The 15,830-nt window shown below is 44.0% G+C and overlaps 1 protein-coding gene across 1 annotated transcript in view; it reads right to left on the reverse strand.

Moving 5' to 3' along the window:
- Nucleotides 1-940: 940 nt before the first annotated feature.
- The window catches only part of GLG1 (golgi glycoprotein 1), a 98,126-nt gene continuing 83,236 nt past the window's right edge, over nt 941-15,830 (reverse strand). Inside the window, exons 18-26 of the mRNA XM_081030717.1 lie at nt 15,260-15,352; nt 13,572-13,709; nt 12,136-12,259; nt 11,286-11,428; nt 11,001-11,102; nt 9,961-10,068; nt 8,514-8,634; nt 7,875-7,981; nt 941-5,878 (exon numbers count right to left, since the gene is read on the reverse strand). Of these exons, the coding sequence (XP_080886843.1) occupies nt 5,711-5,878; nt 7,875-7,981; nt 8,514-8,634; nt 9,961-10,068; nt 11,001-11,102; nt 11,286-11,428; nt 12,136-12,259; nt 13,572-13,709; nt 15,260-15,352 (1,104 nt within the window). The 3' untranslated portion in view covers nt 941-5,710. The remainder of the gene's footprint in view (nt 5,879-7,874; nt 7,982-8,513; nt 8,635-9,960; nt 10,069-11,000; nt 11,103-11,285; nt 11,429-12,135; nt 12,260-13,571; nt 13,710-15,259; nt 15,353-15,830) is intronic.

Consider the following 15,830-nt stretch of genomic DNA (forward strand, 5'->3'; position numbering starts at 1 on the left):
AGGAAGTCACTTCTCCCTCGTGGGGTCCCGGGAAGGGAAACCTGAACCTTGAACCTCACTTTCCACACTTACACCAAAGAGGCAGCTTCTCCAGGACACTCAGAAACACCTGGTGCCAGACTCTTCCCATTAAGGGCTGATAGCTGCCCAGAGCTCCCTATGTAGAGGGGGGACCCTAGAGGCCCCCAAACACTCTTTCCCCTTCCTTCCACTCTTCCCCTTCTCCCGGCCTCCACTCTATACCCAGGCCCACCACCTCGTAAGCGACAGCTGATGAAATAGATTTGAGTGTGAGAAGAAACCCTGGGTCCCAGGTTACTCTTCTTTCCTCATTGAACATCCCCTTACTCAAATCCTAGTATGAACATTACGATTTTAAGAAATCTTTGCTACCGTGCAAATTCATTAAGCTATTACTTTTTAAACACCCAGATACAAATGAGCTTTGCTGAGAGGGGAGGAGGTAGAAGAAACGGCTCAGCAAGGGTGTCACAGCCGTCACTGACCCGAGGACTCGCCAGGCAAGGACGGACTAAAAGGGGACATGGCAGAAAATAAATGCTGTCTAGCCTTGGGCCTGAATGGGAAGGCGGCCACTAGACTAGGCACCATCCATGTATCGTGTCAATAGGAAGGTTCTGGGTGTGGGGGGGGGTTTCCCCAGGAAGGAGCCTCAGAACACGGCTTAAACACATTAGTAGGATACGTAATTCTGGACACACCAGCGTGAGAGTCGGAAAACCCCCGATCTGACTTCCATTTCTCCTCTAAAAGTTCTATGATCCTCCTCTGCTTGACCTACTTAGCCAAGAATACTAAAAACCTAACCGAAAGCTGCGAGCGCCAGTGAGAAGCTCAGCCAGTGCTCCCAGCTCGACATCTACTAGCAGAGCAGGTGGGTGGAGGATCCTCCCAGTCAGCACAGAGAAGATTTAACAAGTAAAAACCTGCAAACTCTTTATTAAATTCTCCCATTTCATCTGTACAGAAAAAAAAATGCACATTATGTTCAGAATCTCAGTAACATCTCAAAATTACACAGCATGAACATGTAAAAACAAGGAACTGCCGGGACTTTATACATAGAAAGGAAAACCATTTACAAAAGAGGTTTGTTAATTTTAATTTTTTTCTTTCTTAAAAAAAGGGAAAGGCCTAAGATCTCACACAGCGTCTGCTGCGCAGTCTGTTTTCCTTCTCGGACTGACCTGGGAACACTGTGCTGGGAGAAGCTGCTCCATCCGGCGCCCTGCCATCTGACCAGGGGACCTGTTCCAACCACCCTGGCCTAGCATGTCTGGCATAGGGCCTGCTGGGCTCTGGGTCCATATGTCCATTCCCCGTTAGTGGAAGGCAAAAACAGAACATAGAGGCACTCTCTGAGGTTTCTCCACTGCACGTATGCCAACGGCCCTGCCTGTGCACTGTGGTGGAACGTGGAAAGGGGGAAGGAGGGGAAAGCACTGTCAGGATCCCGTCACCACCAGCCCGAGCAGACTGTCCCACACCGGTGCTCTCAATGTAAACACTGGGTCTCCACAGTGAGCTCACCAGATGGCTTGGGGGAACCTTTCACTCTGAAGAGTGGGTCTGGGTTTGCTAATGACTTATCTGCTGTCTGAAATCTGGGCAGGAAGGGGGATTCGGCTTTATACCCGATGGCCCTAACATGGGACTCTGGTCCTAGTGGAGAGGAAGACCAAGAGGAGTGGAGAGAGGCGGCCAGCCAAAGACAAACGAGAGAGCGAAGCAGGCCAGAACAGCAGCTCTGGGCCAGGACCTTTGGGATCCAAGACCAGCGTGGAGGAGGTGCCCGGGGTGAGGCGTGTCCCTCAAGGCCCGGGAGAAACCCAGGGCACAGGAGTGCTGCATTTTACAGAGCCACTTAGGTGCTGTCCAAATGGTGAGAAACAAAAGGGATTTTTGAGGTTTGTCACATTCACAAAAATCTGAAATACAAGTAAACATACCAAAATGCACATCATTCAAAAAGCCATATACTTCTTTTTGTTCTATGGCCAAAATTTAGGTTGAATGTGTCAGGCTGGGCTGGCTGGCTACCAAGGGTCCCTATTCTAGCTTCCTTCTCCATATCTGATTACTTAGAATAAGTTATATGTAAAGAACATTTATTTTTTGGCGGGGGCGGGAAGAAATGGGAAGCAAAGCTCTTTTCTCAGAGCAGCTTGAGGCCAGCTAAGAAAGGAGGCCCCACGAAGCAATCTAACTATCCCCGATGACTCACTATAGAGGGGATCTTTGGGCTAGAAGTAGTATCACAGCCTGGGGTGGGGAAGATGGGAGACATTTCCAGAAGTCTTCTTTTGGGAAGGCAGAGGAAGTCAGCATATATCTCCCTTTTCATTTTGTCCAATAAAATGTAAATGGACGCTACAGGCCTCTTTACCACTGGATTCTTCTATTACATGATCTCAGGAAATGGGAAGAGATGAGACCTCATTGTAATTTTCTGTTGCATCTTCTAGGAAAGCAGAATATCCCTCTCCCCACTGGCAGAACAGCTCACTGTCCCCCAGAAGAGTAAGTGCAGGATGTGAGATCGCCAAAGGCCTGCAGTGAATTCAAGCCAACGCCTGCTCACTAAATACTAGAATTCCCCTAGTTTCTAAGGAAGCACTGGCTCAGAACAAACTGAGTGGATCCACAGAACTGGCAGAGGGCCTCCAGGGAATGCAGAGGACTCACGCCTTTGCTACGGCTCCCATCTTGGTGCCTCTTGCCAGCAGGCTTCTCTAGGGACAGCAGCGATAGTAGAGGAAGGCCAGGGACACACTAGGGTAGTCTCACTCCTAGAGCCTCCATCTACAGGAGATGCTCTGGGACAGGGAGCAGTCAGTCTCATCCCTTACATTTGGCCCAGATCTCTGATTTCTTGAACGCAGTGCCTCCAGCCCAGGAGACCGATCTCCTGGGGCCTCTGGAGTGTTGTGGAGCACTCTGAAGTGGGGTCCCTGAGACACTGGGGGCAGCTAAATGTCCAGGGGCGTCACCTGGCTACTGTGATTTCCAACAAGTGCCTGAACCTTGGCCCTGGCAAAAAACTCTACCTGCTGCTTAGAGAAAAGATAAATGCCAAAGTCTGTCATCAGCTCCTCCACTTGGGTCGTGGTTTCTTCTTCTTGACTAGTTCTTAATTACTGATTTACTCATGGCTGAACCATAAGGCCTATGAGCAGAGGTGCCCCTGTTTTGTTGTACCTAATGCAGTGCAGAATAGATACAGTGGGCTGCAGGTTCAGATGGTGCTGGAACTCTTGGACGTAGGAAACTGCTCAGGACACTGCTTGGCCTTCAAGAACCAGTCATATAAAACTATTCCAAGTAGGATGGGGAAATGCTTTCTGGCAACAAGCAATTGAAGATACTGGCAGTTATCTCTTCTATTCTGACCATTTCTAAAAGTGACAAATGTTTCAAGAATCAAACTCCTTTCCAAACTTTCAGATTTGCTGCAGACAATGAATGGGATTGTTTCTTAGTTCAGAAAGAACAGAAATATCGAGACAGATTAAACTATGAAGGTTTACCTATATTAGAGGGAGAATGCAGAGATGAGAATGGTACCTCCCCCCCCCCCCCCCCCCGTCGTCAAAGGGTGAAAATTAATCCTGTCCTGTGAACCACATCTGACACCTTAGTCCTGCATTTAGAGAACATCCCTGCTTCTCAACCCCAAGCCACAGTAGTTCACACCATCCAGGTGGGAACCCCTGGAGGTGGACTGCCGGGACCAGCTCAGTTCAGTTCCCACAGCGGTGGTGGTAGGGGGTGCTGCTCGGACTCCAAGTTTCAAGTTTTATGGGACTGAAGAATCCCAGGGCAGCTGCTGAGAATCAGGAAGACCCTAAGAGCAGGTCTGAGGGGACTAACAACTTAGTGGCTCCCCTTGTGGCTTGCAGTACTCTAGGCAGCGGGGATATACAGTTGGCTTCTGGAACCCACTGCCTCCAGGAAGGGCAGCAAAGAGAAAAGAAAAAAAAAGAAAACCACAGTATTCAAATATACATCAGTCAGGTTAGACAAGGAGTACTTTGGATCAAGTGATCCACAAACTGACGCACTTTGTATTGAACACATTTCAGGAAAGAAAAACGTTACGTAGGTCCGGCGGCACGCAAGGACGGTGGCAAAGGAGGGGCACGGCAAGGAGGGGCGCCATGGTCTATGCAGACAGTTTTAGGCACGCGATTTATAATACTTTGTGGACATCTAACAGGTTAATAAAATATATATTATATAAATATAACGGCTACTGTACACACCGCCCTCTTGTGCAGCCACTGACTCTGCCCCAAACTCAAGACCAGGTGTGCCAGGTAGAACCAGGATGCCTGCACTCCTCCCTCTTTATACTCCGCGCCCGTCACCTCCACACTGGAGGCCGAGGGAGGATTGCCAGGATTGTTGCTTCCATTAAGCTCAGACTCTGGAAAGACTGATAAATCACCAAAGTACAACATTTAGCCAATGCCTCCTACAGTGGGTGTATGAAGCAAATGGACAGAAAGGGGAAAAAAAAAACCAACGGAGAAAATCCTCCATATTTTAATGTAGTAACTTTCCATGCCCTCTCCACGTAGAGGCAGAAAAGAGTTTGTCTGGGAAGGTGGCCTTGGGCCTGCAGAAAGGTCAGGTGGGACTGCCAATCACACCGAGACCATGCTAAATCTTTATAAGCCATTATCTCTGACCTGCATTGTTGCCTGAAAAATAAAGCAAAGTGAATCAATCCCTTGCTCCTCCTTCCTGCCCTGAGTCCCCTCCCTGCCAGTCACTTCCTCCTGGTAGGACTTCTGGAGCTACTACTACCCCAGCAGGGTCATTCCCAGTGCCACTGAGCCCTGCACTAGCCTGGGATCCTGCTGTCCGGGGACTCAGGGGCCAGCCTCTCGATGCACATCGGTGCACTGACCAGCGTCACACACTTTTGGTTCTCCTCCCCAACCCACCTACCCTTGGTCTAAGGAGGCTCATGCTTTATTTCACTGAGGTCAGGAGATCACAGAAATACCCATGGCCTTGGGGTCTTGACCAGCAGTGGCTCTATTAGGGCGGGAACTAGAAGGCATCACGTTTCAGCAGAAGAAAAAAGGACCCAAAGCAGGCTGGTGAAGTCCATGGCACAGCATGACCCAAAGGTGCTTTTGAGAAATGAGTAAGACATCCCAGTTATAGCATATTGGGTGGTGTGTTTCCCCTCTAATGTCCTGCCTTCGTTTTACACAGTCACACAGAAGAAATAACCCCACTGCCCAAATCAAGCCTGGAGGAGATGTGTTACTATATACATTTTTTTCTTTCTTTAAAAATTTCTTTTTTTTGGTGGTTTTTTTGTTTTTGTTTTTTTTTAAAAATTCATTTGAGTTGCAGGTCAGGTGAGTTGCTTCTGGAAGTACTGGTTGTTCCATTGGTATGAGAGAGACTTTTCTACAGGCAGGTAAACCCAAGTTTGCCAACAAAGGTGATAACCCAAGTGGCCAGCTGCGGACGCTGCACAGATGAGCGAAGGGAGGGGGACACCACGGACACGGGCGAGTCTGAGATGGGACAACGCAGTGCATACCTGCTGCTGCTCTACCACGGGTGTTGGTGCCGCCTCTGAGAAGGACGAAGTGAGTGGGTATGCTATACAGGAGGGCTGTACAAACTGGGCACTGGACAGGTGGTTCCTTTGGTGGTCAAGGTGGCTCTACCTGTCCTTGAGCTCGCGTGTCACTCGTTTGGTGATACGTCCACACATCAGGCCGATCAGGAACAATATGCAGATGCTCCCACTGATCACAGAGAGAATGTAGTTCTTTGACGGGGACGTCATCACTTGCATGGCGAGGTCAGAGAAGCCATCCGCCGGCGCCACCTGCAATGACACACAGCGGTATCACCCTCTGAGAGAGCTGGGCTGGGGGCGGTGCTGGCTCAAACTCGTCTCCCCTCAATTCCTACTTTCATTGACACCATTTCTTTTGGAGAGAGAGGGCAAGGGACAAGAAAGTCAAACACAGAGTTACAAATCTTCTTCCTGATCGCAATATGATGTATATCTACTGCACAAGATTAGAAAACACAAATCCAAAGAGGAAGAGTCTCATCAGAGCCTCTGATCACCACCACCAACCAAGGAATAGCCCTCACATTGAGGACTGGACACTGGCAAAGGGCTCAACATGTTTGCAACCATTGAGTCCTCACACCAATCCTCGCAAGTAGATTTTATTACTCCCATATTATAGATGAAGACCCAGAAGCCCAAGCGGTGGAGGTGGTTCAGTGGATTGCACACGGTCACAGGTTCTTATGTATTCTGATTTATTTTCTTCATCATGTTTGCTCCCTTTTAAAAACAACTGAAATTGTGCTGTATGCTAATTCTGTGTCTTGACTTGTTTTCACTCACCATTGTATCATAAGCATTCCCTTACATCGAAACCAAAGAGCAAACACGACGGTACATGGACTGAACAGACTTCCCATGGTGGACATTACAATGTAACCAGTCTTCATCCTCAATTTCCCTCACTGCTTTCTCAAATGCACCTCTATGGTAGCCTGCTATGGCAGAATCAGGACTGAAAGGTTCCCCAGACACACGCGAGCCTGTTCTTTTGAGTCTCACCTTAGCCTGGGTGCCTGAGAGGGGCTGGCCCAGAGATGTCTGGATTGCTGCTATGCTCATCCCCGTGTACACAGAACAGAGCAGGAGGCTTCACATTAATTTGAATTCAATGTCAACATTTGCCAACACAAAACAAGCCGTGGAGTCACCCTGAAGCAATGCTCAGTAGCTCAAAAGTAGAAAGTGGTGAGGAAAAAAGACTAATTTAGTGTCTCTGCTGCCTCTTCTAACCAAGGGCCTCAAAGCTGACTTTGTCCCCTTGGGGGAAGGGGCGAGAGGCATGCTCGCTATTTTGACAGCTATGGTCCCTGCCCATCATGTCTGTCTAGGTATGAAGACTTTTTCCATGGTCTTTCCCATTTGCCAGTTACCTTTGACCTTTAAGCATCTGGGTGACATGAGGAACTGGTCAAGAAGGAGGGGAGTCCTTGTGCTCACTCTCTTCATTTAAGGAATGTCTATCCCAGAGCAGGTAGATACAAAGAGCGTGGATCTAGAGATTTGACTTTTTCACCTTGGGCAAGTCATAATTTCTAAAGTCACGATTCCCTTTACCATAAAGTGGGGAAATAATCATTCTACTTACCTTGTAGGGTTTCAAGGTATAATGAGAATAACATAGCCTTCAAAGTAATTTGTAAACTACAAAGCAATGCGAAGTTTTAATAAGAACTGTTATCATTCTTCTCACTGAGGCTGATTTTTGTAGAAGACTTTCCCCTAGCCCAAGTCTGCCTGGGTACCATACACTTTCACTAGTGTAGTTCTGATGTCTTTCTTCATCCCATTATTCTCTATGTTCCAGGCTAGCTGAGGACCAGTCTCACGTACATATTCTTCTCCTACAGACTGTGTAAAATTAGACAAACAAGCTATATGACAGGAGTGGCTGGATCTCTTCCTTTTCTCATGGAATGATGTAGTTTCTCTTTACATGGTTGGCTTAAGTCATCCTTCCTTTAGGTGACTCACTTTATAGTGGTGGACTATGGGCAACTGAGGGCCGAAAGCAGAGGTCCTGGCAAAGCCTTGCAGACACAGACCAATGCAAAGGGACTCCATATGCATAGTAGCTCCAGGCTCACGGACGGCCAAGGAGGCTTAAAGTACACGGACAGATTTTTCAATTGCACTGACAGCCAGTCTCACAACAACGACAAGAAGACCAGTGAAGTATCTTGGAGAGATTGGGAAACTGACAGAAGAGATGGCCACTTCAGGAGATTGTCTTGGTCATTACCTTTGCTGCATAACTCCACATTTCAATCCGGTCATTGAGGCGTTTTTTGCACTCAGGTTGTAGCCTCACCCGCTTATCCTCCAGGGCCTCCATGAGGCAGGACATTTCTGTGGAAGGGAAGTGATATAAAGAATCTGAAACCGTACAGAAGAATTTCTGTAAGGTTGGGGAGAAGGGTATCTAACCACCAGAGCATTCAGATCTGTAGGCTAAACAAAATTAAACCCATTCTAGGAAACTTGGTCCAGGATCTAACACGGAGAATAATGATACTTAACTTCCAAGGTCAGCTGTCCAGAGTCTCTCTTAAAATCTCTCTTACTTTTACGGGACATGCATGACTCAGAAACAACTTTACACCTGCCCAGGTTCTACCTCACATAGAGCCTGTGTATTGAGCCCAACGTGGCCGCAGGGGAAACTGATGAAGAGGGCCATCCGTGGCTTAACTTATGATTCCCTGACAGGTCACAGCTAGACCAGTTCACACTCGCGGGATTATTCCTAAGTTTATTTTGCCACAAAGGCCTGGTTCCAGCATCAAACAGGCTCCCAGAGTAGCTGCAATTGATGCCTCAGAGAAAGGCTTTGTCCTTCCAAGACAGTTCAGACAGGATCAGAGTGAACACAGTGACTTACGACGCCCTCGGCCGGGGGTTATGGCAGCACAGTGGTGTTTAATGTCCAGGGCACAAGCTGTATGAAGAACTGGGTCCACAAAGATGTCTGCTTTGCTTTCCTTCAGCATGTTTAACACTTCCTAGGAAGGGAAGATCATCACAGAGAGAGCTTTTACAGAGGAAATGCCTCAGGTCTGTTGTCTGCAAATACTTTAGATACAAACAAAACAGTCAAGGAGGGAACGCTGAGGGTTAACAAAAGAGCCAATTCCGAGATAGGCAGCAATGTGGTGATGATGCAAAGAATACAGATCTTTAGCGTTCAATTAGTTCAATGAATACACTTGGGGAGCTTTGCTAAGCAAAGCAGGTGATTGTAAGATCAGATTTGGGTTTTTGGCATTCTGGTATGCCGTACTATTAAATACTAAATATTAGTATTGCTGTGATAGTTATTCTGTTATTTTAAAAACTGTGAAAATGTGAAAATCAGAGTAATAGGCTATATGAAAATTCCCAAACAAAGGTAAATATCTGCAAAATGTTTCACTTTACCTTCCTTATCCTCAAAAGGAAAAATGAATTGACAGAGCATAATGCTCCTGCAAGAATAATTCTTATTTGAATTTAAAAAAGTTCTGAACGGAGACATATTAACATAATAGAACTGAAACTAACTCTGCAGACCCTCCAATTATACATGCTGAAACTACAGGAAGTAAAGACAGGCTGGAAATGCTTTCTTAAATAAAAATTAGTTTTCTCTCAATAGAAAGACTGTAGTCCCTGTAAGACAATAAAAAAAAAAAACTCCCCCAAAACAAAACTCAAATATTGTTCAAAAAGTCCTCCTCAAAGTTAGATGGGACCATTTGACGGTAAAGGAAAATAACTATATTTAGCTTTTAGTGAACTCAGATCATGAGAAATTAGAAACATTTCCAGCAGATGAAAATATTTGCATGCAGTATTCACATTAACTCAACAATGACATCACTGAACACTTTTCAAAAAAAGATAAAGCTTCTTAAAAAAAGATCAAATATATTATTTAATTTTCAATTTTGCAAAATAATGTAAGGTTAGCTGTCCTATTTTGATACATTTGTTTTTATTAATGTTTCTGAAATGAATTAAATTTTTAGTTTCATTGATTTTTATGAATGCAGTAGTACACTTAATGGTAATATTGGAATTGACATTTGGCGTTGGTAGTGCATTCAGAGTGCCCTTTAAACAATGGTTTAGTCATGGAAATGAGACATTCACCAATAATTAGTACATGTGAAGAATATTTAAGTTATAGGTGATTAATGGTCAAGAACCAAACTAAAGTTTGGTAAGAGGGAACACAGAATTCTAAGAAGGAAGGTTTATATTTTATTACTAAAAATGCAGACTATAGCATTAAAAGGAAAAAGGAGAGAAAAGCAAGTGGGGGGAAAATGGAGATTGATGGTGATTACCCTTTTACACATTTCCGTTTTGATTTTGAGCAGGTTAACTTTGAGACACTCCTCTACTTGACCTGTCTGCTCCTGGGCTGCTGCTTCCTCAGCACATAGATTGGAGATCTGTTCAGGAGACACACAAAAAACAAGGCCACCCTGCTCTCACCAGGAACCTTGGTGACTGTAACAGGCCAATACGGTGATCCTCCCACACATGTGCTTGGGGCTCTTCTCAAACAGATTTCTGGTGGATTTCACTACCCTCCCTCTAGAAGGAGAAGCCAAACTCCGTTTTCTTTCATAAGGAATGACACAGAATCAGTGCACGTATCTTTAGGTTGTCAACCCTGAGACTTGAGTCAGATTATCTCAGGACTGGTCACAAAGGCTACTTACTCCTCGATTCCACAGGAGGAAGGTTTTACAGCCAAGTAAAATACTAAAAGCAAATGCTTGACATTTAAGGAGGTTCAGGGTCAACCCAGACTCACAACGTAGAAATACACACACACACACACACACACACACACAGGTTCTGAAACACAGCCCGCAACACAGGCTAAAAATTTAACCTTCTTTGAACAGCTCTGAGCAAGCTTTTTTGAAATATTTTTAGCCATGATCCCCAAAAGCTCACCCATGTTGAACAAGGTTCTCAACATAGCCTTTTCTAGCTAGGAGGTCAAATAATTTCCAAGGACAGGCACTTCTTTAGAGCTATACTGGGAGATATTCTAGCTTTCTGACAAGTCTTGGGAGGGTTCTGGGTTGACAATCAGAATATGGAGAAGGGAAGAACAAACTATATGTAGATATAGTAAGAGAACACTCTTACTCAGTAGAGAAATATGGAACCAACATTGTATAGTGACAGGACTGGTGCCAAGTCTAATTCAGTGTTATAGAGAACCAGGAATTCACACAATGGAGCGCCTAGAAGATGGGCCTTCAATTAAGCCTGGATTCAGGGCTTAGGAAAAGAGTAAAGAACTTTTCTCCAATAAAAACTCCTCTGACCAGCTCAGTTCACAAGCAGTTTCATACCCAAATCCTACCTCATCTGAGCAGTGTAGCTGGAGCTGAGGATCGAGTCGGTAATCCAGAGCAGACTCCTGGATAATAATCTGGATCTGGTCTTCGCAGTCTGAAGAGAGGCGCTATATGTGACAAAAGTAAAATATGTCAGCCTATTAGACAACTTCAACTTTTTATTTGGCCCCTGGCTTGGGGAAAAGGCTTTGGGAAAGTAGGAGCAAGTTAAGGAACTTCCAAAATAAAAATTGCCAGAAATAGTGGTGGCTCCATAAACACACCTATCTGGAGAGCCCAGGCCAGTTTACCTGGTCAGCATATCTCAGCTTGAGGCAAGAGATGACTTGACCTTCTAGCTCCGAATCATCTTTGGCCTTAGTCAGGATACCGTGACAGAATTTAGGAATGTCAGCTTTACAGGCTTTCCTCAGCACAGGGTTTAAGCGGTAATCTAGGGCAGAAAATAAGTACATGATAAAATATTCCAACTGGATTCACAAATTTTCAGAGATCCACCTTCCAAAAAGGGGTATATTAAATCAATGACCACAAATAAAACACTGACTTGTTTATTCATTAAATGTTTACTGAGCCTTCACTATGTTGTTTCTAATCAAATTTGGTGCAAGTGTAGATGTGGTGACCCTCAGAAATCCTTCTAATCTGCAGCAGCTCTGCAGGGTCTTGGGAGACCGATATTCTAAGCAGTTTTCACAAAAATCAAGCAGACATCAGCAACCTTCCACATACCAGCTGTTCATGAAAATACTGACAACAAAACAGCCAACTCACCTTGTCCATTGAGTACCAGGTCTTGCAACTCAGAGATGAAATTTCTCTGTTCTAAAACAGATTACCCATGTAGTCTGCCACATGAAAGAAGTTTTATTAAATCTCTAGAATTTTCAAGAACTCTAGCCCTGATTTTTATTGTACGTCCTTCAAAAGTAGTTTTCTATTTTTTCAGCCTCTTCTTTCCTATGACTTTCATTCCGTTCTTCTGGATACTATTCAAGGAAGGAGTAAGTCATTTTGCTTACATCCAGGCTCTCCCTTAAAAGTCCCAAGCAACAAATCACCTATAGTTCAATTAAGTAAGTACATTCCCACTTAATTCTATTTAAGCATGGAACCAGGAAAACCACGCTGAGATGTTACCTGTGTTCTGGGTAATCTGGCGCTTGGTTATCATCTGTTTGCATTTGGGATCCATCAATTCACTGTTTTTATTTTGCTTCAGGCATTGCAGCATGGTTTTGGAATCTGCTTCTGGACAGAACCTCTGCAAAGAATCAAAATTTTATTTAAAAAAGCTATCCAAATATGGCAATTACCACCATCTGTATCACTCTTATTGAGGAGCTTATGACAGCAGCAGCCTGAGGGTATCACTTGGTACAAGAGAAAGGCTAAGCACTCGGCCTCAAGTTCCCGGTTCTTTACCTATTCTCTACTGTAGTTCTGACACTTCTTTCTCTCACCTCACTGTGTCCTACTTGGCATAGCATTGATCCCCTACCTTCATGCTATGTTACATTACAGGGCATCTCATGAGCTTAAATATTATTTAAGTATGAATATAACAATGGACCAGGTGGCCATGTAGCCGTCAAGCCCTATCTACCCCATCCCAATGGGAGACTTAGAAATTCCCCACTAACCAATGTGAACAGGAAGTGTGGAAAGGACCCGCCTGGTTCATCCCTTAACTACACGGCTAGCCCCTGTACACTTGTTAGTGTCCTTGAAGTCAGAGCTCCATTTTGGACTAGTAATAAACTCCATCTCCATCTGTTGATTATAGTCTACTGATATCTTAATATGTGGATGTGGATTGCTGATTGATTGTTTAATAAAGTGATCGAAATCTTACCTCCAAAAGTTCCCTCAAATCAGAGCCTGATGTTTCCACTTTTATAGAGGATCAATTCTACCAGACCCAGCTAAAGAGACTTCTAACTTCCACAGTACTCTTTGGGACTTACTTGATAGGGTGAAAAGTAGATTTTATTTTAAAGAGAAGCTGAAATAAGGGGTCAGAACCTTAAGTTTAATGTGTTTGTATATACAGATCAACCCAGTGCCTGACACCTCGGCTATCGTCAGCCCTGCTGCAGAGAGAATGTTCACTGCAGAAGTTAATGAAGTAAAAGAACTTACAGACAAGCCTTTCGATTGTGGGGAATGGATGACCAGGACATCTGATGGTGGCTTTCTCAGTCAGCAAGCACTCAATGCCCCCACAACCAATCATTTTCTCATTGGATACCTATTTACTGGTGGCCTAGGTCAAAGTGAGGTCAGTTATCTTAGCTCAGTGGCTCTCAAACTTGAGCATGCATCAGAATCAACTGGAAGGCTTGTTAAACTCCACTCCCAGAGTTTCTGATTCAGGAGATCTGGGGTGGAGCCCGAGAATTTGTAGGTTCCTACGTATGCTGATGCTGCTGGTTTGGGACCAGACTTTGAGAACATCTTAGCCATATAAAGAGGTTGAAATGGGAAGATTACATGAATTTGTTCTGACATTTAAAGAAGTTTATGCTAGTAATTTTACTTACCCTGTGCTCAGCCCTTGGTTTTGGACTCCTTACCTTTATCATCTGTTTGCAGACTCTCATGAGCGTATAATCTAGCTCTGGGTCCATCATTTCTGTCTCCTGCAGCTTAAAAACTTTCTGGTGGCAACGGGTACTTAGCTGCTTCTTGTTTTCTTTTAGACATTCAATAATCTAGGGTGTAATAGTTATGGTCAAGTTAAGAGGTATATCTGGGATTGATAATCCATGTATTTTCACCGAAGCATTCAGATTTTAGTGCATCTCCCATTTTTCTACCCAATACCTTCCATTGCTAATTTCTAGAGAATTACATTTATAGATTTACAACTTCAGAGCTAGTAGCAAACCAAACTGAATAAGAATAATGGATGAATAGCAGGCTGTACTAAACTCTAAAGGGAAGGAACCCATCTCAGGATTCCTGGTTTCTTTTGCCGTCTAGAGCCGTTCCTTGTCAAGATTCCTTCTGGAGCACACGCGGCTCTCTGCCCTTCCCTAGAGTGATAAGCCTGATTAGACAATAGGCACAAACTAGGACAATCAGTCCAACTCACCACTTACCACATGAGAATACAGCATTAGATGCCAGGTATGAATTAGACCCAGTCCTCACCCCTGCTGAATAGAGTCTCACAGGGCAAACTTATAGAAACACATAACTACAATAAAAAAGATGAGTGGAAACAAGCATAAAGTGCCATAGGGTAGATTTTAAGATAGTGAATTAAGTGTATCCCGAAATCTCCCCTTCCCTATATCATCTGTAAATGACGAAGGAAGCAGATGGGAAGCTGTAGTAGCTAGGGCTATAGCATGGTCACAAAATGTCTATGAAATCCTCAAAGGACAACCAAGAATCACCAAATATCTGAGGGCAAAAAGGTAATCGAGCAACTAAAACATATATTTAATACCCTCAGAACAATAAAGGAGGAAATGGTAAACAAAAATTAAGAATAGGTAGTTATGAAAGGAACCAAGTACAGGTCTTAGAAATGAAAACTGAAGAAAGATATGAATTCGGAGACTAAAAGAGACAACCAGAATAAAGCAATCAAAAATCCATACCTAATTACACCAAAGTGAAATTACAGATTATTAATGATAAGGAGAAAATGCAGAGAGAGTTTCACTGCACAGACAGGAGAATCAGATTGACACAGTAAGACTTTGCGTCAGCAGCAGTAGATACAAGAAGACAATGAAGCCATTATCTCACAGGAAAGCACTGTGAGAGTGCCTGAACTAGAAGAGGTAGCTGAATCACTGGGAGAACGTTAAAAAAATAAAAAAAATAAAAAATCGCTTGCACTTCATTCCTGATGATTCTGGGTAGGGCTCTGTTCCATGTATTTAAAAAAAACTTCCTAGGTGATCCTTGTGTGACCTTTAGTTAAGAACTTCTGTGCAAGTGGAACATAGTGAGGGAATAATTAATTTTGGAGGTGCAGACTGTTGGAAAAGCTATAGAGAGGAGGAGGCATTTGAAGGATCATTAAGAGGTTATTAGGTAAGGTTTCAAGGTAACCTGAAAGAAGGAAGAGAATAAATAGGAGACAAAGAGGAATGCAGGTGCAGAACTTTGGGAAAAGTCTGGTGTAGCTTAAGAGATGATTAAGCTAGATAGGATGTGATAAAGCCTATCCCACCAGCAAAGAATTAATTATTACAATGTTACCTTAACATTACTTTTCTAATTAAAAATAACAACAAGAAGTTACCTGAGCATTGCCATATTGCACTGTGGAACAATAGTTCTTGATGTCACTCTTACAGGCCTCATGCAGATCTGGTTCCAGACGGATGTCTTCTGTCTGCATGAGAGGGAACCAGCATGGAAAAGAGAGGTTATTCTAAGCTGGAGATGTCAAATGTCCTACACACTTATTTGTTGATTGGATCTTATCTGGTAACCACAACATCTGCACAGCAAAGTGGCAGGAGAGTGGCTGCTGCAGTGAAAGGAGAACTGGGATTTAGTTTCAGTTCTGCCACTAACTAGCTACATGGCCCTGGGCTTTCTTTGCACAATGAAATGGTACCATCTAAGCCAACACCTTCACGGGACGCTGTAAGATGAAATAATATGATGTGGAAACCACTATAAAAAGTTAAAACCATTATATAAATGTCGGCTTCTACTTTTATTATTATTATTTAACTGAAAGCTAGTTTCAAAGCTAGGGACCCCAAAATCTCAATTATAATAGGACATTTAGGCCAGCTCCATAATTATCACTAAATCACTACCACTACATGTGAAAATCTGGTAAGGCAACTTTTGTGATATTA

The sequence above is a fragment of the Rhinolophus hipposideros genome (assembly GCF_964194185.1).
Source record: "Rhinolophus hipposideros genome assembly, chromosome: 21".
Lineage (NCBI taxonomy): Eukaryota > Metazoa > Chordata > Mammalia > Chiroptera > Rhinolophidae > Rhinolophus > Rhinolophus hipposideros.